Source organism: Osmia lignaria, chromosome 10, assembly GCF_051020975.1.
Source record: "Osmia lignaria lignaria isolate PbOS001 chromosome 10, iyOsmLign1, whole genome shotgun sequence".
Taxonomy (NCBI): domain Eukaryota; kingdom Metazoa; phylum Arthropoda; class Insecta; order Hymenoptera; family Megachilidae; genus Osmia; species Osmia lignaria.
This window is the reverse complement of record NC_135041.1, coordinates 6141679-6156035: the sequence shown is the minus strand read 5'-3', so window position 1 is coordinate 6156035 and position 14357 is coordinate 6141679. Positions and strand designations below refer to the sequence as shown.

Sequence of the window (14357 nt, the reverse complement as noted above, 5' to 3'; positions counted from 1 at the left end):
GCGAACGCGCATTCGATCTGAACCAAAAGCTACGCGAAATCGTTATTCGTTTGATGCAAAGGTTTTTTGTGTAACCTTTCGTTTGTAATTTCTTTTCGATTAACGTGTTCAAAGTTAACTTAAAGGGGCGTGAAATAAAACGGAAATAAATTTAGCCTATAAATTTTTTTAATTAAATAGCATTTAATCGCACTGGCCTGGAAATCGTCTTAATTGCGTCGAAAGGCAAAGTTTTCAACAAGAATTTCCAACGACAAATTCTGTATCCGACATTGCATGTAACAACGATTACGTGCGGATTCGAGACGATGCCGTGTTTCGAAAAGCTGTTCACTTACGTCACGCGCACCCTTGCGGACCTCGCGTATACACGCGACGAGTTAAAGAAATTTCTCGAGAACAACTCGATCGTGTTATGGAAATTAAATGAAAAATCACGGAGAAAACAGGAATTTTTTATACATGGTATCTAGAAAAAGGAAGATTTCTATTTTGTTCTAAGAGATGTCCAAAATTGAAAATAGTAAATGAATTCTGAAATTTACTTAATTGAAGTATTTAAATTTCAAATGAAAATTACTAACGCTGTACGTTGCCATAAAATGGAATATATACGGAATTTTAAAAGATTCACCAACACGAACTAAATATTTTTGGTAAAATAGAGTTTGACCTCGAGGAAAGTTATTTCACAGCATCCATTCGGTTGTACGAATCATGCAACTTCGCGCTTCGAATCCTCCTATTTCAAGGACAATATTGACCTATAAAACGTCTTACTCCGTAAAGTGAAAGAAGAAAGTTTACATTCTCTTCTGTGTACATTTGAAAAGAACACAAAAGAACAAGAGAAAAGGACAATACAAACGTAACCATCCACTATCACTCGAAGTCTCTGATGTTTTCAATGTTAACAAAACCTTGCAACTAAATTAGCTCACTCATCCTATCCAGGTATACAAATAGAAACGTCCTTTAATATAGCTGGGCCTTAAATCAATGCTGTCTAAATTGAGTTCTATGGAACGCATAAACGACGAGTTGTATTCGACAAAATAAATCAAAAACAGCATTAATTTAAACGCTTCTTACCATCAATCAATTCCTCACAATTTTAATATCATGAAATCCCAGTAAAAAACGGAGAACAATCTTCGCTCGACCCGTCGCGTATATGTTCTGTTTGAAATCCAGTGCAATCGATGCGGACAGACTATCCTGAGATTAAGTACGTTTCCCTGAACGAGAGATTTCAGGAGGAGAAAATAATATTCACGAAAGAAGCATAGAATAATACTACGAAGCTGAAACAACCCCCTCGAATCTCTCTGTTTTCCAACCCTTTAGAAGTCACGATCCGTCTGTCTGTGACCCTGTATGTTCGATGTCGACAAGTTTCCCCTTGATTGTTGTGTACCGTAACCTTGGTCCTTGGAACCCCGCCCGCGTCCAATAAGTGCAAACCGGAAACGGGAGTTCAGACGGTCGATGGAATACCTCGAGAAATCATTGGAACCAAAACTGGCTCGAGTTTCACGTTCGCGTTGATTCTTGAAATACTTTTCAGAGAGAATCGTGAAGTCGGCCAACCGGAAGACGCAAACTCCAGTAATTTCTCGGGTCTTCGCGTTCATCGAGGAGGAATAATGCTCTTAGAGAGGAAAGCTTAGTTCGAGCAAACGTTTATTTGGGAAAAAGAGAAAGTATCCCTAATTACTTTGAAACTTGATGATTTCTTTTTATTCTGTATCTCGATGAAAAATCGACGTCTCCCTCTGATCATTAACACTTTCGCTGCATATCGCGGTATAGATGATATTATTCAAAATTAATATACGACCCTAAGTCCGCAGCGAAGGTGTTAAATGTACCTGTTACCCGTAACATACGAAGCGTTAGAGAAAAAGAAAAGAAAAAATAAAACAAGATAAAGATGCAAGTGATTCACGTATACTAACCGGCATATAATGCCATTTTCTTTGTTTGTTCTCTGTGGCGCCCGTTGTTGTATCCACCTGAACACCTGAAAAATACAAAACCACTCACTGAAAAAAACCTCTCAAAAAATCTCAAAAACTCTACCTCCAGGTCTTGAAGGTACTAAAATTAAATGCCTCCTTAACGAAGTTAAATTAACAAAAAATAATAATAAAAAAAGAAAAGAAAAATACGCTTGTTTGGCCGTACGTAGCGCATGATTCAGCTTGTCGTACACATCTTTCTCTTTCTTTCTTCCACCCTATTACGTTACGCTCAATTTTTTTATTTCTTTCATACCTAGCTCAGTATATTTTTTCCTCAGTTCTATTTTGTCATTTTCAATTTAAAAAAAAATACATTGCGAGCAACGCTGTTTCGCAATCACGTTTCATCGAGCGATCTATGATTTATCGTTGGATTACGTAGATTTTCTAATTGAAGCATTAAGGTAACATAACATGGGGTAGTTTCGCGTGTCGCGACATAATTATGCGAGAACGTGTTCGCCTAGCCGTCTCGCCGGCTCGATAACGAGATATCACCGTAATTAGTGAACGTGGACACACTTCCGGTGTGCCGAGATCGAAAGAAGCGTGTTGCTCTCGTGTACGTTGTTCTCTTTTCGTCATTTTCATTTTTCTATCCAGCTGTTTTTCTCTGGCGACTAGATTCTTAATTCCTCCTGTACGAAATGATGAATAATTCTCAAAGATCAATAACTAATCGATACAATAAAAAAAAGAATCTACTCGCTGGAAGATGTTCCATGCATTTGCTTGTGATTTCGTTCGATATTTTGACTATTCTGAATGTACCTACACGCGTAAAGGCTGTTTTGTCACTATGAACGCATAAGCGCATGCAGAAAGTAGATCGGATACCGTAGTTAGTAGGTACACGATTACACTTTTCTATTATTCTAATTAGACGATTAGACGTTTTATCCTCTGACGCTTTTCCTTTCTCTCTAATGTTAATTGTTCTTTTTTTCGTCAAACGACATGATTCGAAAGAAACGAGAAAGGGACAGCCAAAGGTTAATCGCTTTTCGCACGATTATTCTATATACGACCTTTTAATAAAATTGAAAGAAAACAAAGAGAAAAGGTTGATATAGGATTGTAAGAAAGATGTTGCTATAATTTTCGAAACACGTAAGTGATAACAGCGTGTGAGGAAAGGTGAAAAAAGATAGAGGAATGACACGGTGCCCCGTGCAGGAAACGCTTGAAACACAACAGACACTCACCAACACGCTTTTTCAGATAAGTAGAAAAACGCTGATAGAAAAATGCGAGATAAGAGCGTAGGTGAGAGAAAATGCAAAATTAGTGCTCGAAATTAGCGTCTGTCCACGGTTAACGAGACAGTAGCGCATGCATCGAGCACGGGGCCCCGTGCATGTAATATCATAATTGAAATCTAGCCAACCGCAAATCCTACCAGGCGTCACACCTACTAGGCGCCATAAGCTAATTGGATTAGATTTTATCCGTAGATTCTTCATCACCTCTATCTCGCTCTACCTTTCACCGTCATTTTCGCCATTTAATTCGTATCACATTCGTTTCCGTCGATTCTTTCTTCATTTCACGGTTCACACATTTTACACCCTATCATCCGAATATTTCATTTCGTTCCATTATTTCTTTATTATCTATATTTAATATCTCTCTGATTTTCATTTAATTCTGACCAGTTCGTTTTTTTTGTAATAATACAAAATTTGTTTCATTGTGTTTTTTATGATGTTTCATATAGATACTTGGTTTTTATTTATAATGACATAGACACGTGTTTGAGCAGAGCTTCTCGATTTTAAATTAGTGGGTTAATGGATTTCTATTTGGAATGTTTTTATATTTTTATATATTCATTTCACGAAATGTATCATCAGTATGCAACGTTGAAAGGTCGCGAAGCTTGCTCGATTTCGACGATGAAACGCTCAAAGCACGGCTTTAAATCAAGCCAGTTGTAAATAAAACACATCTTGCCGTGGCTGTAAATAATATTTGTACATAGCAGTGTAAAAATTTTCAAAATATATTTGGCATAAAACATCACCTACAAATTATTCTAATTTTAAGGTACTCTATTTGTTAGCGAAAAAGTTTTTAAAAAAGTAATAAGTAATAAGCCATTCCTGAGTATAATCCGTCCAATGAGACGAGTCAGGATATGTTTACAAATTCACACCCTCGACGCAGGGCTGGAGCCCAGTTGTTTCGAGCCTGTTTCGAGCACGTGAATTTCTACGCATTTACTGTCTCGTCTCGTTGGATGGAGTATAATATATGCCAAATATAATTCTCGATGTCACATATTTATAATTTATTTTTTTTCTAGTTCATTGTTTTTTAATAATTTTGCAAATAGTTGTCTTCGAGTGACATCGATTGTTAATGAAAACAACGTAGTTTCTTATTCTTTTATTGTTGTGCAATTTTTATGTCTCAAAAAATTTTTACGCCTTCGAAATCATCGTATTAACTTTTGATTTACATGTTCGTTTCTTTCATCATCATCATCATCCACTACCATTTCTTTTTCTACTTTTTCTTTATTTCCCCCTTTCAGTTTCTCTCTTCCTGTTCTTTATCTCTGTTCATACAATAGAGAGACTGGAAGGCATTGTTCTCGAATCAGATGAGCATTAATTTCTATCTTTTCTCAGACAATGGCGGCGACGAAGAGGAACACTGCAGGTCTAGCATCGGCTGTGCCCAGAGCAACGTTGAACGACGAGGAGCTGGTAAGAATTCGTCCTTTAAATATTAACTTTTACAGGCGTCATCGTCATCCTTCGTGTCGTCTATTTAAACGAATACCGAAAACAGACTCTCTGTGGTCGCTTTTCAGCCACGGAATAACAATCTTCACGTGAAAAACGATCGTAGATTAAACTTTCATTGAAATATGTTATTTTCCTTTGAATATTGGCATAAAAATCAATCCTAGTTATTAAACATTAGCTTAACACTTTGACCGTAAAAATTAAAATCATTGATTACCAAAATTCGAATAATTAGAAAATGGAGGAATAAAAATTCTAAATACCGCAAAGTATGATTTATAAAACAATCTTCGATCGTTTTTCACCGCAACACCGGTCGAAGAAGCAATCATTAAAAATAGTCAGTTGTCGCGGTCGGAGCACAATAGCAAGAGAATCAATTTCCCGCGAGTTGAGGAAAGTTGAGGACAGTAAATTGATATTAAAGGGACTTTTCCGACGGGCTGAAAATTTTAATATCCACGAACGAACTTCGTTAGATTAATCTTGATAGTCAATCTTGACGGGGTCGTTCGCTAGATAGCGAACGAAGAACTCGATAAAACGCGACCGTGTCGATTTCGAGGTGTCGTGAAATGCGGTCTAGAAGTCGATTCGAAAACGATATGCAAACTTTATCGATAAAACGTCGCGAGTAAATATCTTTTAGCAACCAGAAAAACGCGATAGGAATGCGTGATATATATATTTCGTTTAAATGTGCAGAGTGTTTCTTAATTTATTGACTAGTAAGTTTCGAAGCCAAATTACAGTATTTTTCACATATTAAGGAGCAGTCTGCATAAATGTTATTATATTTAGGGTATTGAAGATACAAAAGAAAAATATTTCTTAGAATTAAAATTTTATCTTCGAATGCAAAGTGATATAGACGATGCGGTATGGTTTTAAGAGTGCATTTTCCAACACGAAACCGCGTTGTTTTATAGCACATTTCAAAACATATCAACGAAGCCTAGAAACCGCGGTCGATTGATAAATATTAAATGAAACACGGTAAAATGGTGCTTGAATTACAAGCTTTTATACCGTTGTTACAGCCATCCCAGTGCTCTTTTTTCGATCAGAAACGCATACAATTTACCCAGCTGAAATCGTCGTGAAACGTATCATAAAAAAAGTGCAATAAAAGCACGCAATTCTGTTTCGAATAAAACAAAGGTAGCTGCAACATCTTCGTAAAAGAAAGATTGAACAAAGCACTGTATTTGTATCTTCATTAACCTAACGATTGATTGAATCTCTGATCGTTTAAACGAAATATAACAAGTACAAAGAAAACGATTACAACAAAAGAGTAAAGAAAAATAGATATTCCAGTTACGCTTTGTAACATGATAAAGTCTCAGCGATATTAAAATTTGTTTAAACGACGTAATCAAAAAAATATTGCGCGAGAATTTTACGACGCTTTGTGTAAAATTCTGAAAATTTTGCAAAATTTAATATGGAAAGTATAATAATAATTAATGGCTGATTTTTGCGCGAGTGACCTGCCTTAAAAGGCGGACAGAATTTTTCTCATAAATTTGCATAAAACTAGGGAAAAAACACGCGTCATTTGTAATTATAAGCCGAGATACATGCATCCTCGCGTATCCGGTGAAAGCTCTTCCGTGGAGCTAGACTTTAACCTCTGATAAATTTTTTTCTTTTCACATGAACTGTGCTGCATTTTATCCTCATTTCCGCGCTATTTTCTTTCACGTAAGTGTGGCCCAACCTCTCTTTCTTTCTCTCTCTCTCTCTCTATCTCTATCTTTTCCTTTCTTTCTATCTTTCTTTCGAAACATTTCTACCTGTCTGTCTCTACTCTCTTACTTTCTTTCTTTCTTTCTTTCTTTCTTTCTTTCTTTGCCTCTCTTCTTCTTTCTTCTGCTATCTCTCTCTATCTATCTATCTTTCTGTTTGATCACGTTCTTGTGATACTGAGAAAGAGCAACGTTCGTAGCGAACATTAGACCAGTCGTTCTTCTCTAGAGGCTAGGGTGAACGTTTCATGCGTATCTGCATTTAAGTATTTGTACACACTGGTCACGAGGGTTGCCAAACGTTTAGCGCACCAGCAGTCGATACGTGCGGTACGATCGCGATGTGTGTACGTATGTGGGTCACGTGTAGGTTACTCGCGAATATGAGATGCTACAGTGGTCATGTAAACCGAGTGTAATTAGGCTAGAGCTAGGATATACTCCGATACTCCTGCTCGTGGTATCGGATGTTCCTCGTGTTCGTTCCCGATGGGATCTTTTCCAGCTATTCAATGATCAGCTGATTTGCGAAATTTCGCTAACGAGTGCCACCGCAACAACACGTCGGTCTCTGTCCTCGTTCGCGTTGAAAATTAATGTTAAGTGTCGAAGGAATCATACTATAGACTGAAATCTCTTGTATTATAAATCGCGAAGAAAGAGCAACGTTGATAGATTTCGATGTACAAGTTTTATAAACAGCATCCTTCTTCTCAGAATAGTACAGCAATCTTCCATTTTCCGACATACGACTGAAATGCTATTCAAATTTTCAACGCGAACAACTTTCGAACCCGTAGATACTGTCACGTACGAAAGACGGAGAAAAAGAAATAGCGAAAAGAAGACGAGGAACATCCTGGACCGGCGACGTCACCCTTATAGTGCTTTTTAGCGGATCGATGCTTTTACACCCCCCTTGCAGAGCGCCCCAATAGTACGACATCTAGAGAACGTGCTCCCCCTTTCCACCACCCCCTTTTATCACGAAGTTTTCGAGCCGATAGGAAAAAGGTGACCGAATCGAAGCAAGGATATTCGTTGAATCGATATTAAGAAAAAAAAAAAAAAATAGAAAAGGAATCTATTGTTTCTCCTGGGGAAAAGTGTCCCGATAATGTTCCCGTTTTCTTCGATCATCCACCGGGATATCTTTTCGAAGTGTCGATATAAGAAAAGGATAAAAATCGAATGGAGAAAAAAGGTCAAAGAAGTAGCAGGTTAACGATCCTGCCGCTTCGAAGCACAGGATGAAACGGATCCTGTACGTCTGGGGAATCCTTTTATCTTTTCGCTGCACGGATCCTTGAAAATTGGTCGTACACTTCAAAATATTTATCTTGCATCTATTTTAATCTCGAACGACGAAGCCGGATGTTACGTAAAATGGATGGTTAACGCAAAAGGGTAACCAGAGCAGCTGAAAGGGTTATCCTCGGAAATCCGGCTTCAACTCTCGTTAGAGGAGATTCGAAAGGACGATATAACGGAGATCCTTGTGAATATCGCACGCGACTGAACACCCCATCCGAAGATTCCCCAAGTTTAATCTGTGTACACAGGATTGCGTATGTAATTAGGTCTCGCAGGCACCAACCCCGGCACGTTATGATTGCGCGCGTAATTATATACGGAAGCTAGTGCGGTATGCGTGAATGACTACGATTTCAGCGCGAATGAACGCTTCCTGCTGGTTCATGGTCCGTTTGACATTGCATGTGACAGGAAGAACATTCCGCGAGGTGAGTTGCAAGTAACAGCAGGAAGTAGAACGACTGAAATGGATGTAGAAAACAGACGCGGTGAGAGACGGGATAGGAAGAATTTAAAAGAATTCTCGATTCCATGCTCCTTTCAAATATTCTCGATCGTGTCTGTGTTCTTCATGGACTGACTGGTCACGCGCGAATGCTGACGCGCCTTGCCTCTCTGCTCGGCTGCCAGATAATACCACGACATCGAAATCCTCTGGCGTAAGAATTCTAATTTCAAACGAGCGGAGAACCAGGAAGAGATAGAGGAATTTGATATTTGCTTTTGGGAAAAAGAACTACGAATAATTTTCGTTTGAACGTACGAGCATTGAGTCAAGGCTGCACGAATGATCTAAATAAAAATAAAATGAAGAAAGAAAAAAGAAAATAATGTCCAAACCTCGTGCCCGTTGACCAATCTATCGAATTTATTTCGATTCCTGTATTCTAATTGTACTCTGTGTCGATGCCACCCCTACAGAAGATGCACGTCTACAAGAAAACGCTGCAAGCGATGATCTACCCGATTTCCTCGACGACGCCGCACAAGTTCGTCACCTGGACAGCTACGTCGCCGACCTATTGCTACGAGTGCGAAGGTCTTCTCTGGGGTATTGCTCGACAAGGTGTGCGGTGTACAGAGTGCGGAGTCAAGTGCCACGAAAAGTGCAAGGACCTGCTGAACGCTGACTGCTTGCAAAGTAAGTACCTAATTTTAATCGAAATACCGTTCAAAACATTTTCCACGCCAGAAAATTACTGGATGAGCATACCGTGGGAATCGATCGATCGAGGCCTAATTGAACCAGGAATGTAGAGGGGTTTTGTTTCAATTAATTCACCTCGTCGAACGATGAATTAATTGTTCGTTCGAACGAAATTGAATAATTGCTGGTTTAATGAATATCAATTACGAGGATAATAAGTGCAATTGAATATTTGTTGAATATCTTTCATATTGTAGATTATATTCGATCAAGCGGGAGAACTAAAATATGACTATAAAGGCGGATTCTCTTTTGAAAATTAATACTTTCGCTCTGAATATGGAAATTAATTGAGCTTGTGAATATGTATACGTATATTGAATATTAAACATTGATTATAGTATTCTATAATTCCTTTAATATTGTTTGCTTTAAAGTATCACTTTTAATATCAAGCTAACAATAAGATAAATTTGAAGAGTGAGTAAAGCATTCTTTGTATAGTTTGTATCTTCCATAGCTTACTAATTAATAATTAATTAGCGTCAAGATTCCTTGTAACATGAAAGAGAGTTTCTTGAACAAACTTCCTTTCATAGCATGCTGCTGTTAGTGTAATTAAATAATTAACGAAGCAGATATATCCTCAATTTTCTTAGTAAGAACATCAAGGACTGGTTAATTAATTTGTTACCATTTCAGGATATTTTCAATCAGAAATATGTCTACGAAACGTCGTTGCAGTTCTCTTTTGAATGAAAGTCGTTGTTAATTACCGGGCGTATACTTGATTCGATGTTCGGATCAAAATATATGGTAATTAGTTATGGGTCAATGTTTAAATTCGCCGCAAGCAAGAGAATTATTAATCAGACAACGTGACGTGAACGAAGGTTAAATATTCGAGTTCAAATTTCGTGTAAATTATTCATATTGGTCGCGTTGGAAAACTGTCAGTAACATTCACTTTACGTTGACTGCGCCATTGCGTTCAATTATGGTCACCGATAATGATTTTATTAACTACTTTGTAATCCCTTTTGATCAAGTTTGTAGCTTGTGACATTTTTTAAATTACAAAATGACAAAATCATAAATTTTACTTTATTGTTCTCTAGCGTTGAAAATACATATCTTTTTTACCGATTTTATTAAATAACACGATTTTGGGTCACGAACTTCGGGTCGATGAATTCACCGGTCGTGGCAATTATTGTATCGTCAAGTCCGTTCATCGAGGAACACAGACAAAAATACTCCACCGATGAATAGAGATTTTTTTACGCGAAACAGTGCAAACTTCCCGGAGGTCTAGTCCGTTTCGAAGTTTGTACACCGCGAACCGTGACGCGTCTATTTTCCAGTTGAAGAAATCGATTTTTCGCGAGCATTTGCCTGAAGTTTGTTCCGGCATCTGGCTACCAAACGTTTGGTACGTGTAATTTCCGGTCTGCTTAAGCCGCAGTAACCTTCTCACCCGAGAATCTCGACTGGCGCATCAAACGATCTCGCACGAGATCTCGACCTCGCACCGGAAAATTAAAGCTTCAAGAGTGTTCCGTTGCGTTCTGACGCGTCACTCGCATGAAAACTTTAAAGGACCCGTCGTTTGAATCTGTGGTTTGTGGATTATTCAAAGGGAAATGCGCCGAGCTGAGGAATGTCTGATGATATACCGGTCTATACTACTTGACTGACTTTGTACGAGAATGTACTCATACTACTTGCATATTTTACAATGCCTTATGTCTTACACCAATTAATATTTCAGAGAAAAATGCACCGTTTCAACTATGTATGAGATTGCTTCACTTTTCTGATTATATAGCGAGCTATACTACTTGCTACATTATACAGAGTTATCCAAATTGAGTGTTACATCTTCAAATTGAAATAAAACGCAAAGTATTTGATTTTTGTATGGTTACTTTATTTTAATACAAAGTCTGTTTTATGACATTAATTATGAAAAACAATATCATTCAACGTCCTTCTCCGCTTTTTTTTGCGAGCTTGATACGTTTGACCAAATTTAACGAACGAGTAATTTTTCACGAGGAGGAGACACCAATTGCAATCAAGATCGAATGATTTAACACCATTACATTTTTTTATGGTGTTTATGGAAAATAAAGTTTACGCCAATAATCCAAAGACTATTAACGAGCTGAGCAACAAAATCACAGTCGCTATTGATGAAATTGAATTCCACTTATGTGAAAATATAATGAAAAATTGGGTGAAACGCATCAGGCTCGTGAAAAAAGTCGAGAAGAACATTTAAATAATATTGCTTTTGATAATTAATGTCGTACAGTAGACTTTGTGTTATACTAAAGAAACCATAAAAAAATCACATACTTTGCGTTTTATTTCAATTTGAAGATGTAACACTCAATTTGGATAACCCTATACATAGCTTAAAATCTCTTGTCTAACAAAGCAATTGTTCACTGGTTCCGTTTTTCTCTCTGCGCGGTGGTTTATTTTACACGAAGACCTTTCTATCCGTTTTAGCATGGCTAAACAACGTTCCAAGTAAAATCCTCATCCAGCGCTTCGCTTGTTTCATTTTCTCAGGAGCGGCTGAGAAGAGCTCGAAGCACGGGGCAGAGGATAAGGCGAACAGCATCATCACAGCCATGAAAGAGCGAATGAAGCAGAGGGAGCGAGAGAAGCCGGAGATCTTCGAGCTGATCCGGTGAGTCCTTCTTAGCATATCTTTTCCTTCTTTTCTCCTTCTTTTGTCGCAGCATAGTTGACTCGATGGAAAAGGCCGTCAATCGACGGCAAGGCACGAATTTCAGGGGAAAAAGTCAGTCGACGATTCATCTGGCAAGGATCCACGCCGCCATTGCTTGTCCGTATAGCTAATCTCGAATTTTTCTTCACAATAAAAATAGATTTTCGTGAAGCATAAAATGACCGCTACTTTGCATTCGATTCCACGCTACTGTCTCTTGCAACGCTTTTAACAAAAATCTATTTGCTATGCAAGCAAACGAACAATACGTTTGAAAGTTCTCGCATTTGCATGCGTTATTTGCCCAGTGTCCAGCTGTCTAAGACCGCAAATTTGCGTGCGCAAATAGCGGCATTGAAAATGTGCAGGAACAGTGAAATAGGTGAATTAGGTCGTGGTACAATAAAGAACTCGGCCACGATTGTGATCCAGCCGGTTACCAACGATTTGGAAATACCGTTACCAACGGTGCATAAAAGTCACCAGCAGGGGAATTAAAAATATTTCGTTCTATGCATTTTTCGACTGGAAATGCAAGCGCGTTTAATAGCCTTTTGTCCGATTGTGAAAGAGAAAATTATGCCCGGTTGGATAGAAATACGCGGCACAGTTAGTATAACGAGGTATTTTAAGCAAAGAAAGTGGAAGAAGAAAGGTTATTTTCTCATGAGACGATGCTTAGAACAGTCGATTACATCAACTTTAAGCTTCTTCGATATCAATATTGAAGTTCAGGTATGGGTCAGTTTACACTTCGTCAAAGAATCGATAACAGAATCCCCAACGAAGTAATAATAAAAAATGAAGAATAGATTGTTTCCTTGAAAAAATTCGATATGACCCAGTTGAACGTTTTAATATCAACTCCATGAAACCAAAGGGTAGAACGAAGTACCATATTCGTTCTCAATTTGTGATAGTTCGAGATAGTGATTCGAACCACGGTGATTAATATTATATTTCATCGTCGAGTCTATAAATTATTACTTTAGTCGATATCGAGGAGAAATTATAGCAACAACGTCTTCTTGACGGTGTTCGAATAGATGGATGCACCTCGAATGAAAGATCCACAGACTGTTTTCCCCTTGAAACTGTTCAAAGGTGGCAAGAGACGATGTAGATTCGTGGTGAGAGGTTCGATCGATCAGGATTAAGCTTCCGGTAATAAAGCTATAGAATTTACGACGACGTTCGTGATCATTGATCACGGAGCCTTCGGGTTTGTCGAACCGCTCGTAATGTTACACAGTACGCGATATCAGCTTGAATACAGAGAATCATTTAACAAGTTGCAAACACGAATTTAGGGCGCACCTTTTGAAGCGTGCTATTTCTATCTAGAAATACACAACAAAATTTAACCATCAAAATTTGTTTGGAAAATTTTCTAGTAATTGCAAACTGTTTAATAATTTAAAACTAAATTAATAATTTTCTTGGTATTTGAGTATCAAGAAACTCTCTACAAAATGTTTGATATGCAAACTGCAATTTGTTAGCTTTACATTAAATGAATATTTACAGAGTTAACTTTGCAACAATGTTTTACATGAAATTTCATTATTCCCTGGAACTAGAATTATAAAATCATGATTGAAATTAACTTTGCCTTTAATCATTTCCTTCGCACTAGGATAATCAGAAACGTTTTATCAAACATTTCGAGTGATATTTTCCAGGAAGTCTCAGTTAGAGGTAGCTACTCCTTCTGTGTAATGAAAACCCATTTCACGTGTGTAGATTAGTTTCTTTGCGTCTGTATTCATTTGGAGGAAGCATCGCACGTGACACCCAACAATGGGACATGCATTACGTAGACACGCGCATTTCCTTCATTCGTTTTTACTCGCAGCTGTACACCAAAGCCCTTACAGGAAGTAATTTGTATCACGTGTAACTCGGGGAGCTCAATGATTTTGAATCAACGTTTAAAGCTTCTACTTTATGACCCTTTGCTGCGTATTTACGATACATCTAAGCCATTTATTATTGAAGTCTGTGCCCGTCAATGCGCACCATATTTCATCCCATACTTTAGAATCGATATTACGCGTACATCAAAATTGACACGGCTTTTATACACGAGATTTTTTATTCGGATATGAAAACGGATAAGATATTTTGACGCGCAGCGTCCATAAAAATTGGTGTTACAATGTTTTCCTCGTATCTCTGATAAATTTTTTCGTTTTGTCTGAATCGTATTGGTACTATTTCCAATTTTTAAAGCTTGTTAATCGCATAAACGAAGCATCGAAAATCTCGTGCTTTCGTAGATGCTCATTTGTTGAATGCAAAAATGTTCCAACCATTATCGATTTTTCCAAAGTCGTAGTACTATCGATTTAAACGTGATAGCAGCTCGTCGATCAGACTCGTTATCTGTTATTAAGTAATCACCACTCGTGCATGGGTCGAAATTGCAATTTACGACGCCTGGTAGTTAGGTAAAACCAATGCCGTTCGAAAACGTATTTTTGAGATTATTCACAGCTTTACTTAAACGAAAATTCGTTTGACAATACGATTGATCCGGCTGATAATTAAATGAGACGCGACATAATTATCACAGTAGCATGGACGTATCATCACACCCCCAGAAATTAATCAGTGACGCGGTTG

General features: G+C 37.8%; 1 protein-coding gene across 22 annotated transcripts in view; it reads left to right on the top strand.

Moving 5' to 3' along the window:
* unc-13 overlaps positions 1 to 14357 on the top strand; it is a 187623-nt gene that overhangs the window by 146184 nt on the left and 27082 nt on the right. For 21 of the 22 annotated variants that reach the window (XM_076690625.1, XM_076690618.1, XM_076690624.1 and 18 more), the window contains 3 exons: positions 4658 to 4735; positions 8764 to 8983; positions 11570 to 11690. In XM_076690625.1, coding sequence (XP_076546740.1) covers positions 4658 to 4735; positions 8764 to 8983; positions 11570 to 11690 — 419 coding nt within the window. The remainder of the gene's footprint in view (positions 1 to 4657; positions 4736 to 8763; positions 8984 to 11569; positions 11691 to 14357) is intronic. The other variant, XM_076690614.1, reaches the window with a different exon arrangement.